The 23,800-nt window shown below is 42.7% G+C and overlaps 1 protein-coding gene across 5 annotated transcripts in view; it reads left to right on the top strand.

The window, feature by feature from the left end:
• arhgap21a (Rho GTPase activating protein 21a) overlaps positions 1–23,800 on the top strand; it is an 89,040-nt gene that overhangs the window by 52,999 nt on the left and 12,241 nt on the right. For 2 of the 5 annotated variants that reach the window (XM_008294093.1, XM_008294091.1), the window contains exons 4-12: positions 6,305–6,397; positions 7,273–7,351; positions 7,685–7,739; positions 12,507–14,514; positions 19,801–19,947; positions 20,036–20,138; positions 21,010–21,046; positions 21,367–21,486; positions 21,877–22,176. In XM_008294093.1, coding sequence (XP_008292315.1) covers positions 6,305–6,397; positions 7,273–7,351; positions 7,685–7,739; positions 12,507–14,514; positions 19,801–19,947; positions 20,036–20,138; positions 21,010–21,046; positions 21,367–21,486; positions 21,877–22,176 — 2,942 coding nt within the window. Of the gene's footprint in view, positions 1–6,304; positions 6,398–7,272; positions 7,352–7,684; positions 7,740–11,197; positions 11,734–12,506; positions 14,515–19,800; positions 19,948–20,035; positions 20,139–21,009; positions 21,047–21,366; positions 21,487–21,876; positions 22,177–23,800 lie in introns of those variants that run through there. The other 3 variants (XM_008294092.1, XM_008294095.1, XM_008294094.1) reach the window with 3 other exon arrangements.

Below are 23,800 nucleotides of genomic sequence, written 5' to 3'. Positions count from 1 at the left end.
TCTTGGACCGCATGAGGACCACAGCTCTGCAATCGCCAAGACGACTGAGTAAAGTACAACCGGTAAAAAAGGTAGTAAGTGGACCTTTGGTTAAGATTTTTCAGGGTCAGTAGTGAAGTTTCACGCTCAGTTTAGAAACAAGTGCTTCATAGTTCAGATTATTTTAAGTATTACATGTTTTATTTTGATTATTTTTTCATTTTAGTTGTTATTACCAATAAATACCATTTCATTTTATAATTTCCAACTTGATTTCCAGTAAAATTGATGTTTAAAACTTAAGTCCAGCAATAGATTTCAAGTTTCTTTTTAGTATCTGTGATTCCCACTGCTTTCTGAAAACTAGTAGCTGAAAACCGAAGCAACAAAAGCTGAGACATACAGCCGACGTTGCCCCTACATGCATTCTTGTATGTTTTTCCATGGAGCCACAACATCCACAAATAATCCTTAACTCTAAAATGTAGCACTTCAACCCGTTTAATAACCAAATACAGAAAACCCCGATCAATAGAAATTGGTTATATTGCTTGTTTATGTCACAAAAACAAAAGTGGGCTGATGTATTTTTAGTAGATTTTTTAAACTATCCATTTCAGTGCTGTTCTCAAAACTACAGCAACAGTCAGGCTAAGTTCCCGTTTTTCTTTCAGTTGTAGATAAAGGCCAGAAGTACAGTTTCCTCTCTCTCCTGAGGCTGATTGGACAGTGGTGACAGGAGCTTCAAAGCGTATTGACTTACCCTGCTACAGCGTGTGATTTGGTTTCTGACAAAAAGCTGCGCCCTGTTTACAAAGTGCAGCGATTAGTGAAACGAGACCTGTCCATCCGAGGCTGGCAGCTACACGGCGTTTTCCCACCTGACAGAGTCCGTTGACACAGTTTGTGAGGATGTGGGTTTGTAAAGCATTTCAAAGAGGTCAGGAGTCGGGTACGCAGGTGTTTCAGCGGCGTTTAGGCTTTCAGAGCAGAGTTGTGTTTGGACTGGTTTGTGTGAGCTGTACTCAGTGTTTCTTTGTAGGAATGGATGAAGCAGAGGCAAAATTACAGTTTTTGTTTTCACAATCTTCTGCTTCTAAGCAATCCAGTGTCTTTGAGCACATTAAAACACGCTGTGCTTTTGAGGGAAGTTGGAGTTTATGGATTTATGTGAAGTGTACTTGTGCTTTGACCTTCCCGCGCTGTGGGGGGGACCTCCTTCTGCCGCACATTTTCATATTTCTCTGCTGGAGGAGACCTGCCATAGATAATCATCGAAACACAAACACAGAGCTTCTCCTGAGTGTTTGAAGTGCTCGACGCATCTGCATAGGTTTGTGTGTATTTTTGTACGTTCGGACGTTTGCATGTGGGTGTGGTGGCTTGTAAATGTGAGAGTGACACAAATGGTGAGAAGCAGCGAGTTGGACAGAGGTATTACGGCAGGGTTAATGCAGTGAGTGGGCAGCAGGCCCAGCCCTCTGTAGAATAACATTATCTAACCCAAAACAACGGGGGAGCGGGGAGCTGGCCCACACAACCAGGCCCAGCTGTGCAGCCGGGGACGACAGCCAAACCAGAGCTTGTGGAGGCCACAGAGCAGCGCTTGACACTCAGGCACGCCAGTACGAGGCCCCGTGAACTGCTAGACTGGACCAGAAATATGCATATGTTGCTGATACTTGAGCTGATATCTGTGTGTTCCTTTATCGGGGACCAAACAGATAAACACTGTTGAGCAATACAGCAGCTGCAGTGTATATAAGGCGTCTCGCTAAAGCTAATTTGCAGCCTCCATCAGGCGTTTAGATCTAGGTTCAAACATTCAAACAAATGAGCCGATAGAAGAGAATCCAGATAAAAAGGCACCACAGATACAGCGGTTTGTGTACATGTTTACAGGCACATATAAGCATTTCTACCTTCCTGTAGTTTGTAACATCCTCTGAAAAATGTGGTAGAAACCAACTAAAATTCACTAATCACATTTAAATAGCAAGACTTGAACTGGATTTCTCAATTAGTAATTACATTTTTGTCATATTTTAGTTACTGACTAATCATTTGAAGATATTTTTCAAGCAAACATGCAAAATATTTTCTGCTTCAGGCACCTTAAATGTGGGCTTTTGATGCTTTTTTTTTGCATTGCTAGCATTTGAGAGCATCATCTGAAGCTCAGGTTAATTAAATTATATGTTTTATAGCTTCCTATCAACAAAAAGATAATTAGAAGGAATCAACATATTAATGGGTCATTACTGTAACGGCTGGGTTGGAACACAAATCGCAGCACTACGTTTTAAAATCTATCTGCAACTTCTTTAAGGCTCAGTTATGACAGAAAGACACATGCTGGAGAATATTTTCCCACTCAGGAAGCAAATGAGAAAGAATTCACCACATAAATAAGTGAGGCAGCCATAAAATACCATAGAAAATGAATTTATTTGCAGTTTACTACACTAGTAACTTGCATAATCATTCACAGAGTGGTGTCGATGTGGTGTTTGTAATCGATCTGCTGCCCACTGCAGTTTGAACAATAAATACCTACAGTTATTTAAATACACTTCTAGTCCAAGACCTGCTCACTGTGATGTAAAAGGGGGAAGTGAATTTTTATAAGCGTGGAGTATTAAGTGTTTCGTCGGCCAGTGAAATATTTTCCTCAAATACCACCCAAGAGTAGCTACAGTTATTCAGCTCTCATTCCGTGTTTTGGAGCAGCTGAGGTCATTTTGAGGCAGGCTGATGTATTTCATTAATCCACACGGTAGTTTATGCTTTGCTAAGACAGTTGGGAGCATTAAAAATATCCAAAGCTTTAGATTTCCACATTTAATCCTGTTCATCCAGCTGCAGGGCATGGAAACTTGCAGAATCCAATTTGTGCTGCAGAGTTGGAGCTCGGTGAGATTGGCTCGGGATTGGGAATCCGCCTAGTAGAGAGGGGAGGGGAGCGCTGGATGACATCTGTACCTACAGCACGGGTCAGCCGTGTCCTCGGTTGTATATCACTGCAGGTTGTCATCGCGCTCTATGCCCTGCTGTAATGGAGCCACTTGCAGAAGGTCACGTTTTTTGTTTTATGCGAGCCCTCCAGATAATCTAATAAGATCATAACCTGAGTGCACAAGAGTGTAAATACAGAGATGACCTTAACAATTTCACTGTGTACCTGGAGGAAGAGTCATTTTACAGCCTCTGCTGCCTTCTACTGGATCAAAAACAGGCCTACAGCTGCTGTCAGTCAAACTGTAGAGTGTATTTGATGTTGACTTCAGAGTGAATAAACAGGTTTTGGTGACACTTAATGCTTCCACTGGCTGTGGAGGGGATCAAATCAGTGACCTTTGAGATTGCAGGACTGTTTTTCTAACCGCTTCTTTGGTGTTGACTGGTTTATTTAAGCTTCACAAAAATGATGCAGAGTGTTTGACATTAATCAGGCAGATGTAATTTAAACTGTCTTTGTTGATGTTGTTCCTTTTATTAGATACTATCAAACAGATAATCTGGAATCAAAACATTGCATGTCATAAATGTTAATCCTCTGCAGTAACGCTTTCAGCCACAGGGGGGCGGTAGTGGAGAGCTTTAGTGCAAATCGTAAATGCATTAGATTTGCTGACTTGCAAGGAAAGAGGACATCTAAGGTGACACTTACATTACAACAGCCCGTGCTGGAAACATTTGCATGCTTCCTCCCAGTAGGAATTCCACAATGTATGCCTGAGATCTGGCAACAGTCAGGATTTTAGGGGGAAAGAAATGGTTTAGGACCACATATAATGTTACAGGTTTGGATCCTGATCCAACTTGTGTAAACCCAAGAAACCTTTCCCCACCTTTGAAGTTGGTCTTTAGCTACAAACTGAATCCACATCAGCTCCAGTCCAGCTGCTGGGCGCTCTACAGAATCCTGAATGTCTAACTAACCTCTGGCAAGTAAATGCATATATCTGCTGTGTGAACTCGAGGCAGGGCACTCATTAAAAGAGCATGCATACATCGTCAGTGTTCCCTGAAGAAAGAACAGTGGGATGCTCTGATTTTGCACTTCCTCGAAGCCTGTGGGCAGCTCAGATTGAGGTTCAGTGAGTTTATTCATATACACATGCATAATTGCTGCATCTACTTCTTAGATATACATACTATAAATGATAATAATGATCATACACAGACTGTGAATGAGCTGCATTTGCTCCACTAACTTGCCTCATTGCACTTGACGTGGCATGATGGCTCGTCCCCTGCCATGTGAAACCAAACCCTCATGTGGATTGTTTGCATGCAGCCGTGTCAGCACACTCTGACCTCTCCTCGCTGTCCCCAGTCAATGGAAGGACGTGGTAGCGAGACCGATGCACAGTGTCTGGAGTCATTTTTACAAGACAGTAGATGAGCTTTTGTGTTTAATTAAAGCTGCTGAGGAAGAGCCTGAGTGTGTTGATTTAGAAAAGACAACAGTAGTGCTCATCTGAACTGAAAATGAGGCATTTTGTTGATGCAGGAATAAATGTGAGAAATAGAAATTCTCTATGCATTCGTGCAGAGCTGAATTGGCAGAATCAGTAGGCAATCATTTAAATAAACGTACAAAACGTGTTATGTTGTAGCTTCTCGTGTGCTTTTCTTTGACTGGACTGCTGGTACAGAAGACACCTTAAGACATCACTTTTAATTCTGGTACATTCAAAGTCTTTCATCATTGACTTAAAGACTAACTGAAAATACTTCATTATTAATGAAATAACTGTTAGATGCACACTGTCTATGATGAACTGACCATAAATATTGATTATTGAATCATGAGTAAAGGGAGACTTTTTTGTTTTTGAAGTACTGGAAGAGCAAAATGATTTTGCATGTGTTTCATGTGTTACGATCCAGCCTCTAGGGTCAACTGGATGTAACAAAAACCAGGGGTAATTGGTTGAGCTAAAGCAATTTATTGCTCAGTAACGTAAATGAACACAAAAAAACTGGGATCATACAAACAAGTCGGGCTAATGGCTGCTGCTGAATCAAAGAACCAAATAAAACCAGACGAAGGCTAACAGAGTTAAAGAAACTATCTAAACAAAAACAGCTAAACTCCCGAAAGAAAAATCTAAAACAAGTGCCTCAAAACACACATTGCAAAAACCCCAAGACACGAGTAACTTCTAAACGGAGGTGGGCAGCTGCTAACTGAAGCTACAGTCTTCACCAAGACTCGGGTAGCTTCAACACTAAGTTAGCAGCTCTCAACAGAAGTTACAATTTCACACAAATGACACAGACACAGGAGACATCAGAGCAACCTGTTCACATTAAACCCCAGCCGCCCTGACTGAGAGGTCGGTGGTTGATTTATAGTCCAGGTGTGTTGATTGCTGCAGCTGGATTGGCTGAGGGTGGAGGGGACTGGGTGGTGGTCCAATCAGGAATGGCAGGCGGGGACAACAAGGGCTGGAGTGCAGGTCTGGAGCTCCAGGCTAATTAGCTGCAATGACTGGCAGCTGGGGCTGGAGCAGGCTCTCCAGCCAGCTACCACAGATACCACGCCACATCCTCTCCCTTTACAGTGTCCACAAGGGATCCACCACAACACATGACGGCCCAAACAGCAGGCGCCCTAACACCACGATAGAGCCGTAGAGGGCCATAATCACGAATACAAATATTTGCTTTAGATCTTTAGATGAGACAAATCAAAAGAGCTTCACATTCTGGCCACAAACACTTGAATTGTTCCAATATAACTAACGCCACTGGAGGAAAATGCACATCCTTATTAGGGCTGCCTATGTGTCATTTTTGTTCTGGATCAATCTGCTGACTATTTTTTCAGTTCATCAGTTATTCCTTTGGGCTAAAGTGTTAGCAAATTGCAGAAAGTGCCCATAGATCCAAGTCCATAATCCAGACATTAAGTTTAGAATCATGAAACTCGGTAATGTTTAATTAAAAGTAATTTAAGTGTTTAACGCAGCAATCACAGATAATCATTTTAGCTCTAATAATTAAGTTGATTTCTTCAGATTAAACATAATTTGGACTTCCCATTTTGCTGCAACTTTCCCCTTTTTTTAAAATCTTTCAAAACCAGAAAATTCTCTTCATTTGCACAGTTTTATTGCATTCAACATGAAGTGAGAAAATAAGTAGAACCAACAAGGAGTAATCAGGAAAAACTGCAGAATATTGCACTTGAAGCTGTAATATGTCCCCGGCCGTTCCGGTGCAGTGTGTCCTAGTTGTGACTCCATGTCTCTTCCTCACTGTGTGACCAATCGCCTCGGTGCGTGTGCTCTCTCTCTCTCTCTCTCGTTGCCAGGGAGACAGAGGAACCGTCTGGAGCCAATGGACACCATTTTCGTCAAGCAAGTGAAGGAGGGAGGCCCCGCCCACGGAGCTGGACTCTGTACAGGTACACAAACGCGCACACACTGACACACAAGCGAGCTAACGCACACACAGCATCGTGCTGCTTGTGATAACCGGCAGATCTTATGATTAACTCTGACTGTCTCACATCTGACCTCAGTTCGATGCCAAGATTTCTTCACGTTTGTACTGTAGGTAACTCTGCTTCCTTGTAAACTGCCAGGCAAAACAGATACGAGTTGCAAAACAGATGGCTCCTTTGTGGGAGGTTGAACAAAGTGTAATCGGCACGCTGTTGTTCCAGCCTGAATCCTGTTTTTCTACATCTCCCGCTCTCTATCTTTTCTTATTAATACGTGAATCATATCTAATTTAAAGCAGCAAGGATAAAAATACTTAGACAACCTCCCTTCTGGAGAAAAAAAAATAAAAAATCAGCTCTTTCCCTGAAATGAGGTGATGGCTGAAGCTCTGTGCTGTCAGCGTTATTGCCAGGTTAGCACTCTATTACAGGAAATGTTAAGCAGTCTGGACAAGCCCTCTAAGCTGTCTGCTTTTATCTGTTTGCTCTCCTCTTTTCTCCTGGGACAGGGGAGTGCACTGTTTTCCCACAATTATCTAGTTTCTCCCCTAAACGCACCTCGCCTCTCTTCCTGTAAGATGGCCATCTTCAGAAACCTTGAATGGAGATGGATCCTAACAGGAGGTCTTGAAAATAAACACGTCTTTGTGTTACTATTCTCCTTTGATCTAAACACAAATCCGTGTTTGTGCTGGAGGGAGTCGCTCCAGAGTGGTTTTCTTTGGTCAATAATCATATTGACTGGATTTCAGGTTGTTGTTTTTTTAAACAAGAGACACGTGCTGCTGTATGCAATAAATAGCAGGCTGGTAAATTATTCTCTTGATTCTGTCCAGGGGATCGGATAGTGAAAGTGAACGGAGAGAGCATCATCGGAAAGACCTACTCGCAAGTCATAGCCTTGATCCAGAACAGGTGAGATCGCCATCACTCCACATTTAATTTCATGGCTCATTTTAAGGGAAATATGCCACGAATGAAACTCTGACGGACTCAGAAGATCTAATCTTTTCGCTGCATGTTTGTGGTCGAATAACGGAAAAGCAGACTAAGTCATTGAGAAACACGTTTTCCCTTATCGTTTCCTTATCACCGACACGCACACACTCATTCACACTTCATTAGACTGCAGCTATTGAGCTATATGTCTCATACCTAGACATGCATTCTCTTGAGAAGTATCCCCAGTTTGAACCGTGTGTTACAACAGTCTCCTTCTTTCTCTGTCTCATTTTCGCCATCCGTCAGTGATGCTTCACTGGAACTCTGTGTGATGCCAAAGGATGAGGACATTTTGCAGCTGGTAAGCATTCGTTTATCAGTAAATATTGCAAGTGTGTGAAAAAATGTGCCATTTGTAAACATCTACAGAGATAATTTGCACCATTTTTTTTAAATACAGGAGAATTATATTTACAGTATGAGGTTTTTTATTGAAATTGCATTTTTTTCTTCTCTTTTACTGTGGTGAAAAGACAGCACAGAATCACTGTTCTGCCAAAAAAACACCACAAAGTAATACTTTTACATTTGTTTACGTATCGTAGCTGTTTTTCTTTGTTTCAAGGCACTATGCTAAGCTAAGCTAAATAAATCCTGTACTTAGGATTAAGAGATTCTGATTTATTTGCCATTATTATGGATCAACAGGTCATGCTAGCTCCATCTTCTTCACCTCATAACACAACGCTGTCAATCTCAGAGATTCAACTCTTTAAATAAATTATTAGCAAGCCTGTAGGGAGCCGAGTGTAACCTTTGCAATTCTGTGGCTCCTACCTGTGGTAAGGCTAAGTGTCTCTACTCTAGCCTGGTCTGTAGCTGGTAACTAGCCTTAAAGGTCCTGACCAGCACTGCAGGGATGAAGAGGTAGAGTTCCCTGACACGTGCTTGCAGAGCCACCACCCACAACCGGAGTCTCTTGTTATCATATCATTGTATTCTTGCAATCTGGACATTTGCATACACACACCAGATCATCTGTTATGTTACTACCTCTAAAAGTATGAAGACACTCCTAACAGAAAGGAATTCACAACCTCATGTATGTAAACAAACTGGCGCGCAACCGTCCGTGGTGAACACAGTTAGAGAAGTGGTTGTACCAGGTGGCCACTTTCTGGATTTACTTTACATCAGACTTGAAAGCAAACATTAAAAATCATTTATGTAGAAATCTCAGTTTTTGCTAAACTACAGAGGGCCGGCCTGGTTGCTCAAAGCTGTTGTAAGCCACTCTAGAGTTCAAAGCTAGTGTGATCTATGGAGCTGCAATATCCACATTAATGGGACATAAAACAAGTTGGAATTATTTTTTAAAACAGACATGAGGTGGATGTTTGTTTTCTCCATTTACTCGTGTAAGCAAAGCAAAATAGCATATTTTTTTACCAAAATTTTACACTGCATATCAGAGAGAACAAGCATAGCCCAGAAAACTTCCTGCAATGAAAGACTTCTCCTGTCTGAGAATTTTCCCCATCAAAAATAGAAACAAAGGCGCTTTTCAATTATGTGAATGTGTCGTCTCGCTTCCCTTACTCATGTCTTTTTCTCATGTTTTGGCTTCTTGAAGCGAAGATGCAAGGACAGAGGAGTTAGTTTTAAGCTTCATCAGTTAACTGTGGCATGCTGCACAGCTGTATCGCTTGTTAGAATGAACTAAAACCCACAAAAGCGCCACATTTGTACGCCATGCCACTTGAGTTAAGATTTCCACAAAGGATACACCTGTGATTCTGTGATCTCGGCTCCTCCCAAAGCCTCCTGACTCTTTTGAGATGTATTTATGTCATCAAAAGATCCTCCATGATGGTTGAGGGGAAACGATATTCAGCAGAAAAGAGGATACGAGGAAGCATAAGGTAGCATAATCAAAAGCACCTTCAGTGTCGACAAGATGCCCATATCTTTGCAGGTTATCTTCCTGTAGATGCTAGAAGGAATCATAACCAGCTCACATAATCTGGACTGAGCTCAGAGTCGAGATTTGGAACAGTGTGTTCGTAGAATACAGTCACAGGATTGACCCACAGATCCTGTTTTTCTGATGTTGATCCTCATGACCGGTATAGATTGCCTCATGTTTGTGGGCCAGTTTTCAAAAATGTGAACCTAATATTAGAGGAGCAAAGCTAGCCTCCATATCACAGCTTCACATCCTCCCGCTGATCGGGCCGATCAGTCCAGTGACGCAAACAGCCGGCCCACGCCGTCGGTCAGGGTCCAGAGCCCCACAGACGATAAAATAGCGCCAAGTCACATCAAACCAGTCGCCACACGTTTCTCACCTCCGTTTGGGAAACTCTCTCCTGAAGCAGAGAACGGAGTCGGATCCCACTGTGTTGCTAAATTCCTCACATAGCTCTGTTAGCTTGGCGGCCGTTCCACCAAAAGCCACAGAAACTTGCTTTTGGCATTTTGGAATGCGTCTGAGCGCTCACAAGGCTGGGGGATTCAAATAAAAACAATTAGTGGTTTCTCCTCGTTGAGGAAAACAAGAGTCAAAATTAATTTCAAAGTTTGACATGATGTGATGGATTGTTGTTTTTCTGTACAAATTTTAAGATCCTGACCGCCACGGGACAGATTTGTGTGTAGCCATGATCTGCCTCTGTTTAAAAAGTAGGCTTAAGGATTGTATCATAAGATGTGATTTAAGTAGCAAATATATCTCTCTGGTCTTTCCACATTTTCCACTTGATTGTTAACAATCAGAAGTCCTTGTTCTAAATATCTAATTTGATGCGCCCTCTGTGTAACCTTCTGTCCTGATTATACATAAAATTCACTTAATTATTGCTGTGGAGCTCACATTAAGACTGTTAGATCGATATCAGTTTGTTTTGACAAATGGAGGCATAAAGTGGCCTATTCATGGACACAGATATCAATAAACGTGCATGTGTCTGTTTTTCAGTGTGTTTTGGGAGACATCGAGCCCACTCACTACCAGAGGGAGTGCAGCTGCAGTCAGCTGACTCCTCTCAGCACACTGTTTACAGGGAGGAAGCTAGTGCAGATCAAGCAAGCGTGCCGTCACGCTCGCCCCAAAAGAGAACATATGATAGAGCAGCATCTGACACATGAGCGAGAGAAGCTGACAGAGAAGAGGAGAGAGGCTAGCGTGGAGAGTGCAAGTGCGACGAAATGCTTGAGGAACCACAGAGGGGGAGGGGAGGTACCGCCAGGTGAGAGTGACAGAGCAAAGGAAAGAAATGCAGAGTATGTGGAGGGAGAAAAGAGCCAGCAGAATACATTTGCTTGTGTATTCTGACAGCAGCTGTGCTGGTTTCAGAGGTGGATGAGGGTAAGAGGACGAAATAGGAGGAAGAACAGCAGCTCAGGAAGGATACCAAACAGGCAACAGCACTGCTGGAGCTCACTTTCACTCTTCTGCTTTCTTATTTTTCCACTCTGACTGTGATTTCAGCAGTCCCACAGCCGGATGTATTTTTAGCCCTCCATTGGTGGCGTTGCACCTCTTTACCTCTTTATGCTCACCTGTTTACTTCTCTTTATTCCCTTTTTTTCTCTCTGCTTGCCCTTATCTAACCTGTGGACTGCAGTTTTCCAGGGATATCACTGCTCTGGTAAGAAGGGAAACCATACTAACTCATCACTTTCCTGGTGATTCACATCTTTTCTGACATGTTTCAGCACCTTCAGAGCTTGTGTTTGCACAAGCTCTGAAGGCAACCACCTAAAACCCCAAATATATTCCCCCTTTTTAGAATTTTCCTGAATTACAGGTTGAGGGGAAAAAGTGAGCACTAGAAAAACAAACGCTTTGAAATAATCTGTCAGCAGACCTCTTGCATTTCTGTCTGTACTTTCCACAATCAGGAAATTGGTTTCTGTTTAACTTGTACGACTTATGTAGATCCAGAGGGAGGCACCCAACAGCAGATGTGCTGCTGCCGCTGCTGTTGATGCAATTGAAACCTGACACCTCAGGTGGAGTGCTATCGATTAAAGTCCAACGCCGCAACTCTCTCCCCTTCATTTTCTCAAGAGAGAGTGCGCTGAAAGGATGTGGAAACACAACTCGTTCAGTATGCAGCCGGGAGTTTTCTCTGAAGCCGTTCGTGGTTTTACTTCACTCAAGAGTGATCAGAGTTGTAACTAGCAAAGTGTTTTTCTTTTAATTTTAATCGAGGAAAGTACCTTAGTTGCCACAGTGACAGTCGAGTTGCGGAGCCATGCTGACAGAAATAGCGCTAGGTGCCAAGAGCAGACAGAGGAGACCCCCATTCACCCTCTCCTCATGCCTCAGGGCACACTCGCCGGTACCAAAGGTGGGTAAGATCCTGCCAGCTTAATCCTCACTCTGGCTCCACGGTTTTATTCTGAACTTTCCAGCTTTCTTTCGCTTCTTATTTGCTTCTCTGGCAGACTATTTTCCCACTTACCCACATCTGTTGCTTCTCAGGGGAGTTAATTTGTATCATGGCACACCGTAACATTTGTTTACCATCTCCTAGGAAAAGATTGAGGAACTGTTACCGGAGTTGTATTTGATTTGGCGGAGTAGTGTGTCTGCTTTTGGCTTGCTGCTCGTGCATCGTTATAGACAAGCTGAATCCATCTGTCACTTACAGTTCGCTGAGATAATGCAGCAGTTATGTTTGTCTTGATGATAATCTTATCTGTTCTCTCAAAGACTCTTGTCATTTAATGACCCTCACAGATTATCAGTCTTTTTCCAGTTTTAAGACACGAGCATCCACTTTGTGCAGATGAGATATTTTCAGCTGATTTGTGACAGGTGTTGTAGTTGTAGCTTCTCATCCGGAAAAGTGAAGAAATGAGGTGACAGTGGTAAACATAAATAGAACACTCTTTGCTTTGTTTTTTTGGCTATTTTTGGATTTGCATTTGCAGCATTTTTTTGTGTCCAAAAGCTTTTACAGTAGCTCTGCAGCACTCCCTGCTGCATGCATGCCCTCGAAGAAAGTTTAATATATCCTGTCCCTGGCTAGGTGTGATCTCTCTAGGTTAAACGTGATCTATTTTAGCACTTGAACCTCTTGGCAATAGAAGTGACATAATGTCCTATGATCTCTTGCAGGCGTATTCCCAGGATGCATACCTCAAAGGAAATGAGGCATACAGCGGAAATGCCCAGAACATCCCCGAGCCTCCTCCCATATGCTACCCTCGGATAGAGGTTAAGGCTGCGGGCATGGCGCAGTCATCGGAGCCTGCCGCAGTCAGCGAGACCCCCAGAGGGCCGGTGCAGGGACCAGGAAGGCGAGGGGGGGCCACGGAGAAGAGCTATCGAGTGGAAATCCCTGTTCCTCCGTCTCCTCCACCCCAGCAGACGTCAAAGTCTCAAACGGTGGTGTGTGTCTGTAATGAGAACGTGAGGACGGTGGCCATGCCCCCTGATCCAGTTGACAGGGGGTCTCGGGTGGCTCGGGCTGGACCCAGCCACAGGACGGAGGAAAACCGGTACGGTCCGTCAGCGGATTCTGGCTCAGCTCGACCCAGACCCCTTATTCCCTCAGTACCTGGGGGTGCACAGTTGCAATACCCCTCTTCCCACCCCACAGAAACTCCAGTTTACTCCCCTTCCTCAACTTCTAGACCTGGTGCTATCTATTCTGACACCTTATCTCCAGCTGGTCGGGCCCCCAACGCTGCCTCACCAGACACATTCTCCACTGCCGTCTCACCCAGCTCCAACCACTACTCGCCGTCCCCCACAGCCCCTTCCACCTCTCCACACCAGAACATTGACTGGAGAACTTACACCACCTATAAGGACTATATTGACGCCAAGAGGCTGCACACGTATGGCTGCCGCACCATCCAGGAGCGCTTGGACAGCTTGCGAGCAGCTGCCAATTCCAGTTCTGCCTACGCCCAGCAACGTACAACGCCTCCTCCTTGTACCAGTCAGCGGGGGGCTTCCCAGCTGAGGCGGAGGAGCGCATCCAATGACCGTGGAGTGGATGCAAGTAGTCAGGGTACTGCGGTGACAACCCCATTGCGCAGCGTCTCCCAGGAGAGGCTAGGAGGTGGAGCAGAGAGGACAATAACGACAAGGAACTGGCCCCGTAGCGTTTCCCAGGATGCTCTACCTTTCTCCACCCCGACGGGAGTCACCAAACCTCGGGCTAGGTCTTGCGACTACTTGGGCCAGCAGCCTGGAGAGCCAGGAGGGGTTTTCTCTGTAGACAGGACAGGGTTTGAGGACAGATTGCTGCTGAGCCGTGGAGAGGAAGCCAGAGCTAGCAGGCAAGGAGCAGGCCTGAGAGCTTTACCTCATCTGAACAGGAGTCTCAATGGACAGGAGGAGGAAAGACGAGGAAGTGGATTATCTAACTCGCCTTTAGCTGCTCCTGTGTTTACTAAAGGTACGACGGATTCTGCACTACCATCAAGGACAGACGGTCTCATAATGAGGCCATCGCGTCTGCCTGTCAAAACCTCCATCTCAGACCCCTCACCTGCCTTATCCTCCACTAAAACCACAGACCCTCTTAAAGACCAAAGAGCTAACATCATAGGCAACCACTTGGGCTACTCCTCCCCTCTGCACCTCCAGCTGAGGGGCAGGGCAGACAGTCTGAAAATGGAGAGCAGGTCAGAAGCTGGGTTGGCAGCCAGGTCCTCCTCTTGCTCTGGTCCTTCCTCTAAACTGCCCATGCAGAGACAACTACAAAGCGGAGTTGTCACCGCTTCCTCTGGTTCCTCCACCACCAACGGAGCCTTGAGCCAAAAGCCAAAGGTCAGAGAAACCTCTAGTTCCACCGGTGCACTTGTACGGACTAATGGCGGCCTTGCAGAGGGTGTAGAAGGACCTGACGCAACGGTTGTGGTCCTAAGAAGGGACAAAAACTCTGCATCCGCTCACATTCGCCCTCCGTCCTACGTACTAGCTGTTAATGACAACCAGGGAGGAGTGACTCACAAGTCACCACCATTGGTGAAGGCAGGCTCTGCAGATGGAGCGATGTACTGGATGTCTAATGACAGCTGCAGGGAGATGCATCTAAGGAGGCTGGGAGACACACGGCAAAAATCCGGCTCCAATAACCTGGATGACTCCCTAGATTCAATCCCCTTCATAGGTAAGACTCCACTCATTCTCTCTGCTTTATCCTGTTTCTATGGCAACAACAATGGCATGGGAGTCCTGTGAAAAAATGACACTGCATGTGGTAGTGACAAGGCATGTTTATGCATGAAAGCTTGGTTGACTCTTGAGCCATCAAGAAATAAATTAACACTCCTTTTAGTGTAAATATTGCTGATTTGTAAATGTTCTTTCACATAGTGAAAAGTTAGCTTCAAATCCTCAGTCAGATTCTGCGTCTTGTTTACTTATTATCTGATCTGATACTTCCTGATCTAGATCAGGAAATGCAGACTGTTTTATTTAGAGAATGTCCTTCCAAAGCTGCTGCTGCTGCTGCTGCAAAGACAGAAATGAATCGTGATACATTTAGAGTTTGGCTCTTTTTCTTAAATATAACATTTATTCTATGTAGTATTAAAAAAATTAAATGATACCTAGTTCAGTTTTAGAAATAGGCATTATTTTTATTGCCTAAATAGTATTTTCTTTGCAAAATTCAATAAAAGTTTAACATGCTCTGATCGATCTTGTATTCTCATGGGAAAGGAATTGAAGAGCAGTTTCAAAGTGTGTGTCTGTTGCTAGAGGCAGTTTCATAGCTATGACGTGCCATTTTCTGCAGTCAAGGTATAAATGTCAGATAGTAGCTGGGCTGTTGAGTTCAGAGTGTAACATATACTCTTAGCTGCATTTATATCCACAATTTAACCCTTTGAATCCCAAGCACTGTCTTTTTACCCCCGTCACTGTGTGCTCATTTTTCACAGTAATATAAAGTCCAGCTCCTCTGGAAATGGCACAACCATCGCTAGAAGTAGAGGGAACTCAAAAATGTCTTGCACAGTATGACAAAGTTATGATAAATCAATATAAAAGAAAAACTGAAAGTTGATTTTCTTTGAAAGTTGAAAAAACTAAAACGACCAAGAATCAGCATGTACAGCTTTTTTGCCCACAGATGTCACCAGTTCTGAATAAAATGGGTAGATCTACATGCTGTAAATATTTTATTACTTAGATTTTCAGATAGTACCTTTACTTTCCTCCTATCTCATCTATGTTAACACAGCCTGCAGTTCAGCTGAATTGTCCCTGAATTTTTGTCACATGACTGTTCATCACAACTGAGTCACTGAATTTTTTGTTCTTTACAAAATCCAGTTAAAGCAAGCTATTTCTTTTTTAAGTAAGACATGTAGAATAAAGTGATTTTGATAAACTATCACAATTTTAAACTTAGATTTAAAGACAAGGAGTCAAAGTTGAATATCCAACAATTCTTTCTGTGTTTACAGTTTCTGGCTCTAAAACAAAAAAAGGCCAAACAGGCACCGTTTTTCAAAGATAACATGTCTTTCAAACCCACCAGCTGGTTTTGGAATCAGAGGGTTGAAGTGGCTTGGGTTTTGGTCAGCATTAGCTACATGGGGACATTAATGTGGTCACACTTTCAATGTCTCCCTGTTTTATGGACACAAAGAACTACAGTAAACTCTCCCATCTCCATGAAAACCAGATCACTAAATCAACCCCAAGTTCCCGTCTCGCATTTAATCACAAAAAATGCTTCAAAAATCAAGTGTAAGCCTACATTGTTGCCTCACTTTCCTACTACAAGGAAGTCTTTTGTATTCAGTTATAGTCAAGGAAATACTGTGCCTTCTCGCATAATCAAGCCATGATAGGGAAATACCCTCAGAATTTTGTCAAAAGCACTGATCCAAATTAATCCACATCATGAAGGTAGTGTCACTTCATGAATACTGGCCACTACACAAGAAAGAAATGTCACACAGACATTCAAACGTCAAAAGAAAATGTTTCCTTGAGGCGCTTTGAACTCGAGATGACATCGTGTGTGATTATGTGACAACGTGACACTGGACTGCAGGCAACCATGACGTATTCAAACCACCCTTTGGCATCTGAGGAAGGCAGCACAGAAATATACAGTCACTGGGTACACACACACACACACACACTCACAAAGCTGCTCTCCAAGTCAATACACTCCCCCTCCTCTACATACACAATCCCTGAAACATCTCATATTTCCCCCCAGTGTTGCACAGAGAGAGAAACCCAAGAACATCGTCCTAATGGACTGTGACATAACAGAGAAATAAGAGCATTCCTGCAGCAATCTGCTTCAATTAGATTTCATAGTGCGCTTCCAAACAATAAGTGGAACAACTGCTCTACATTAGCTGCCTGCCAAACATTTTGTGCTGGGAACAGAACATAGCTGGTGCTGCTTAAGTACGGGCTAAATGTCACGTCCCCTCTTGTTTATGATGATCCTTGTTTAGTTATGTATTTCCTCCGAAACACCAGATGTGTCAGAGTTGAAGCGAGCTGTGTTTACACGTCGCAGCGTTCGAAATCAAGCCTCGTCTGCTGTCTTTTCACATCTCTGCCAACTTCAGAGGCTGACAAGCTTGAACTCGACCTTGCATCCTCAGTTGCGTCTTCATCGGTGACTCATTACCGTCCAATGAGAGCAGCTCTTATATTTGTCAGTGTCCCAGAAACTGCAGGGGTTAATCATATCCTCTTCCAGCAGCGCTTGCCTCCGTGCACACAAACACTCCTCAGCTCTCACCTTTTAACTCACTGCATTTACATCTAGATTAGATTTAGGTTTTAGCACTTTCAAGTGTTTGATTAACGCCAGTGAGAGTCGTTTTTTTTCAAGGTGTGAAGGGAATTCATTAACACAATCTGTCCTTTTTCATATTGATAAAGCAAGATTGTTGATTTTTTGTCTGTGTGTTTGGGCAGACTATGAGGGAGCAACTGTATATTTAAAGCTGATAACATTCTCAAGTCTGTCCGTTATATATTAAGCTACAGCCAGCAGGTTTTATGTTGTTTAATTTGTACAAAAAGTGAAGCATGAAACCGATAAGTCCCAAAAAACATAACCTCTGCACCCAGCAAAGAAATCCACATCGTCAGAATTGTATTATTTTTTAACAGATGCCTTTAGCCAGTCTTTATGCTAAGCTAACCACCTTCAAGTTCATATTTAGTGTAAATCTGTAACTGTTCCCTCAAAGATTTATAGATCTTCATTGTTCTCCTGCCGTCTAAACCTACATCAATCTTCAGGTCTAAAACTGACCCAAAAATAAAGTGTGTCAAATCTCGCTGGCTGCCTCGATCTTCCCAGAAACTGAATTAGAGGTATATAAACAAGTGATTAAATGAAATAGGCATCTGGCTGGCTCGGCAGAAATGAGGTTTGCAGTGTCATGGGAGATGTTCTTGAGCTTTGAGGGGAGAGAGAGATTTCACAGCAGTACCCGGCTAACAAGCAGATCAGATGTTTCATATTAAATTGTGCCATTGAAAGTACATGACTTGCAACAGTGCATTTGCATCGAGAGGAATTTAATCTCTTAGATCTTTTTTTTGCGCTTGTTATTTTTAACCTGGTACTTTATTTTGTAATGAAGGGGATTTTCATGAGGTGAAATAACAGGGACATTTCATGTTGATATGTATTTATAACAATGATGATTTGAAAAGCTATTAGTGTGAAATGCTGGGTTAAACAAGTTTGCGTTTGCTCATGTAAAAACAGTGTTCAAGAGCGTAATATGCTGTTTGGTACCGCCTGCCTTTCTACATCACCATATTGGCCGATATGATTCATTACTGGCAGTATTTGTTCACCGCACGTATCTCCTCTAATTTGTTTTTAGGGCTTGCCATCTCGCTGATACCACATATCAGACGTTATGACACAGTCTCGTCTGCAATGATGTAATGTTAGCCGGCAAGACTGCAGATGTGTATTTAAAAGGAAAGGTGTGCGGCAGCTTATCAGGGACGAAACACCTACATTAATGGCTGACTGCGTCTCTGGCTGCATCACTTTGCTTTCGTAGCTTATCGCTGCGTTTTATGACTGTCTGCTGGAAGTGTTTATACATGTTGAGACTGCAGAGATGAGTCGGTTTTTTGATGTTTTTATCGGCAGTATGTTTACTGTGGCAGCCAACAGCTGGCTTAATTCCAAAGGTGAATGAGTTTAGTGGAGCTAATTCTTCTTTCTCTAATTTATTTTTAGAGATTCTTATACAGTGGAGCCTTGATGTTAGAAACCTGTCAATTCTGTCTGCTGAAATGGCAGCTGTTGTTACAGTGAGAGTCTTGTATGAGGGTCTCAATAAGCTGTTGATAGCTGTATGACAGACAGGAACGTTTCATGCTAAAGGCAGAAAGTCAGCATCGATTATTCATATTAAAGATTAATATGGAAAATACCTATTTTGTTCAAATATAACCATTTTTGGCTGCTTACATAGTTCACTAGATACTTTGAGGGATGTGTCTGACTTTCATAAATCAAATAAAAAGTAGACCTTCTGACATCAAATAGTGGAAAGCTACTTTCTGTCCCTGGCCTCATTTACTCATTAGTCGTACATGCCAACTTGTGTGAGGGTAGACAACCACATGATTTAATATATTCCTTACAACTTAGTGTTATATTTATGGTACAAAAAGACACCTGCCTGCCTTTTATATTCCATGTACTACATGGTTCTTACTACAAACCCCTTGCCCACGACTCTGCATGTGCAGAAGTGTAGCCTGGTTACAGTTGCTAAGCTATGAACATGTATGAAAGAAGGTGGACGTCGCTTCTGGGTCTAGCATTTTTTTTTTATTGGCCGGCGGGGGTTGCTTCTTTTGTTGTCAAAAATAAGTCTAATTGTGTAGAAGTCTTTGGAGAAGCAGTTAGTGCTGCTGTGAAGATGTTGCTGCTGTAAGAATGGAAATTTCCCCCTGGTGTGGGGGGCAATAAAGGATTATCTAATCTTATCTTAAGTCTATGAGAAAATGAGCCGACTTCTTACTTGAGTTGTTATCTAAAAAATTTACCTAATGAGTTTATGGTCTTAATCGCTAGTTTCAAGTCTATTTCAGTTCAGCATGATGCTCTGTTATGTCAATTATGGTCATATTTAAAGTTAAATAGGTGATAAAGCATGTACCTTATGACTGATAAGCTCTTCAGTCAGATCCAACTCTCTCTTGTCATGTCAGGTTTAAAAACAACCAAACAGCCACATGCCAAACTCAGAGCTTCACAAGTTGTCCACCAACCAATGGGGGACGTTACAGTTTCCATCTTTTATATACATTCTATGGCTATGACTGCACAGTGGTCATTAGTGGAGATGTTTCTCTAACCATCTCATCTAACCTAAAATATTCAGCGTCGTTTTCCCTTGTTGTAACTCGGTTCCCACATTTCTGTCCTCAGATGAACCGTCCAGTCCCAGTATTGACCTGGACAGCACACATATTACTGCGTCTGCTGTGATATCCGCAACGCCCATCATCACCACCATCCCGCCCAGCCCCACCTCTCCGTCACCTCTCATCCGACGCCAGCTGTCACACGACCAAGGTACGTTTATCCACGTCAAAGCATCAGTCAGCTGCTGAATCTGAGGTTATGGACAGTTTCAAATAATTATGTGACCCTCTCTTAATAGATTCTCTCCGTCTCACAATTATTGAGTCAGATTCTGGTACTAAAACCGAGCGGTCCAAGTCGTACGATGAAGGCCTCGATAACTACCGGGAGGAAAGCAGAGGGTAAGTTCCACTCACTTATGATGGACTGGATGAAACTTAACCAAAAGAAAGTATTGTAGGTCACTTTAACACAAGTATTATATACAAATAATACAATCAGTCTTCTTTTTAGCTGTGGTCCAGCACATGTTACAGTGTTGTTCATGGACTTGCATGGGAAACTTAAACTCTAGTGTGACAGTGAGTTTAGCTGCCCTGCACTCCAGCTGACAAGTACATTTAAGCCCATAATAGCTAATGATTAGTCAAAACTGTAGCCGAGTCTGATACTGATAATAATGGCGATGTGGTGGGAACAGGAACAGTAGAGGTGTAATTTATCATCATATTGTGAACAGAACTGTCACTGTGTTACACTCACTTTTTAATAAAAAAACATGAAAATGGTCATCAAACAGCCCACATGCCACTGGTTTAACTCCTCTTCAGTGCCAATAAGCGTGTTACCGTTTGCTTTCTGATCTCATAAAAGCTGAAGTTTCTTTTAAGTTCACAGCCAGCAGATGGATTTATGAGCAGCTTGTCTTTTAAAGTCACATATCTGCTGCTATAAAATCCTCTGATGGTTCTGTTTCGTTTCCACACCACGAATAAAAACTGCACGAGAACCGAAACTACCAAAACAAGAAAAGAGGGCGTCTCTTTGCTTCTGTCTTCATTCCAAACCACTGGTCAGCTTTTATACCAGCATTTCTTCAAACCAAACACATTGTTGAGGAAAAACACTGTCTAACCCACTTTAAATATAACTGAAGTTACTATAGCAGTAGATTTTAATGCTTAATTTACTATTGGCGGATATATATTATTCTCAAGCTTCAGCGCATTTCATAATATATTAAGCTCATAACATTTGTTCTCTGTTATTTAGGAGGTCCTTGATACCTGGTCTGAAAAGTCTTCGGAAGGTGAGTGTTTATCAAACACGAGCGCAGTGCATGACTGGTTTATCTGCATTTCCTGCTTGGAAACTTCCCTGTAGTTCACACCCAGCAGATAAAATTTATTTCCCTGGAATGTGAATAGATTATGGAAATTGGGACAGCTGTAAAGCAATAACAGAATTTTTGGGGGTAAATGATTGATTCGAAAGGTGTGGTAGCTTTTTTGTATTCACTCAAGTATCTGTATGCTTATATCAACCTTTTTTTTTTTTTTTTTAATACTTGATCAATGAACTAATGTGCATTAGAGAGGACCAGTACAAGCTTTATGTTTCTTCTTCCAGGCTGTGGACAGGTCATCGGAAGATTCAGGCTCCAGGAGAGATTCCTCCTCTGATGTCTTCTGTGACGCCACCAAGGAGGGTTTGCTGCATTTCAAGCAGCTTCACACAGATAAGGGCAAGGTGTGCGCTGCCTCTACATCACGTAACTAACACACTGGCACAGAAAATATAGCACAAACCTGCTCATCCGTGAGGACACGCATAAGCATTGCTTGACCTACTTTATGAATTGGTTTACTAACCTCAACAGGTCTGTCCCTGTTTCACGATACCTACTTTTTCTTTTTTTTTTGTCGGTCTCTGCTGCGATTTGCTTGTTCGACCAGTTCAAACTCACGGCTGCCTTTGACCCCGTTGCGCGAGGTCTCGCTTTGTCCTCGAGGCAGTAATTATGTGTTGCGATTCCAACAATAGGAGTGTTATTAACGTTACTGAAAGGAAGGGTTGCAGTTCGATTCTTTCCTTTTCGCTTTGTTAAGCTCACCTCTTCTTCTTGGCCTATTTCTGCAGCGCGTCGGAGGGGGCATGCGGCCGTGGAAGCAGATGTACGCCGTGCTGAGGGGCCACTACCTTTGCTTGTATAAAGACAAAAAGGAGGGACAAGCTCATGCCAACTGCCAGGCCGTGGACGAGCCCCTGCCAATTAGCATCAAGGCCTGTCTGATCGACATCTCCTACAGCGACACGAAGCGTAAGAACGTGCTGAGGCTGACCACGTCGGACTGCGAGTACCTGTTCCAGGCTGAGGACCGAGAGGACATGCTGGCCTGGATCAGAGTCATACAAGAGAACAGCAACCTGGATGAGGAGGTAGGAACCACACTATCAGTTAAAGAAAGGTTGTCTGGGTAAGGTGTAAAAATTACCTGACTGAGATAGCTGAAGAATTTAGAGTCTGGATATGCTCAAATCATAAAAACAAATTGCCAACATCACCTTGTTCACCTCATCTTCATGTTGACAGTTTGAATTTTATCATTTTATTGGTATGATTTGGCAGCTGAGGCAGTTCAGCTGAGTAGTTCTTGCAAGGTCAACCGCCTCAGGCTCTTTATGTAGATCCTCCACTCGTCTAAGTCAGTAAATGCTTTTCATTATACTGTCTTGTGCTTCTTCGCGCCCTCTCTTCTCCCTCCCGTGGCCCAGAAATCGTTCCTCCTCCGCCCTCTTGGAGAATCTTCCAATTACTCAAATGCACTTCGAGGAAACGGGAGGCTTTGGGAGGAGCTTAGAGCGAGGAATTACAGGTGTATCTTACGCTCAAGTGTTTTATCAAGCAGCCTTGACATAAATGCTGCACCATCCTGGGTGGTACAGCTGTGCCCCATGTCATAAGCACCTGTGTGGCCTAAGGTCGATGCTATGAAATGAAGGATTTCCAAACTGGCAGTTTCCGCTCCTCTCCTTTTCACATCTCTCGCTTACATCCTTCAAGACTTAAGACACAAGAGTGAAGGACGCGAGGAAACATGCTAGCATAATGAAAAGCACTCATTGTCCGTTTTGCTTTCGCACAACATTTTTATAAACAACCATGGCCTGAGGCAATGTTCACTTGGACTCAAAGATGAACTGATTAGATTTAGAACAGATCACAGTGACCAAGAATTCCTGTGCTAATCACGACAGCATTTCACACAAATCTGATAAAATATGACGATGAAGTGATGATATTTTATATCCAAAAGGTCAAAGATCAACTTCACGGTTGGTACTTTTGTCCATTATAAACTATAATCAATTAACTGTTAAAATAAATGAAATAGAGTGGAGGTTTTCCGTAGGATTTATTTTCACAAAGTCATTAAGAGTGCATAAAGAATGTGAGGAAAAGATAAGGTAAATGCAAAGTTAATTGAATCATATATTAAATGACAGAATAAAATTGCAGAGCTCTTTCTCCCATCTGTGCAACCATCAACCTGACAAAATCCAAAGTATTAAGCTCAGAAAACAGCTGCATAATTTTTAGATTAATTGAGAGGATGCACATATCTAACAAGTAAAACAGTTCCTGACACATTATATCAGAAGATTTTCTGATGCAGCTTGCCGTTATATGTTTATTTTTTTAATCAATTAAGCATGTTATGGGACCATCAAACTTGAAACATGAAATTCTTTTGACTATTGTGTAGCATTAATGTGAATGAAAGTTGCCCACAAATGTAGTGGAGCAGGGAGCCTGATGTCACCGTTTTAGGAGTGTTGTTACATGAATAATTAGGTCATAGTGTGTGTGTTTTTTCTTTAAAACAAAATCACCCAAAATTGCTCAAGTTCCACCTTTTAAATCTGATTATTTGTCTTCTGTAACATTTAACAGACTAAATGATTAGCCAGCTAATGGAGACGGTAATTGGCAGATGCATCATTAATGAAAGTAACTGTTCGCTGCAGCCCTGTGAATAGTCACATTTTGCAAACATGCATC

The sequence above is a fragment of the Stegastes partitus genome, unplaced genomic scaffold (assembly GCF_000690725.1).
Source record: "Stegastes partitus isolate 25-593 unplaced genomic scaffold, Stegastes_partitus-1.0.2 Scaffold938, whole genome shotgun sequence".
Classification (NCBI taxonomy): Eukaryota; Metazoa; Chordata; class Actinopteri; family Pomacentridae; genus Stegastes; species Stegastes partitus.
The sequence above is the reverse complement of the archived record's forward strand: the minus strand, read 5'-3'. Positions and strand labels throughout refer to the sequence as shown.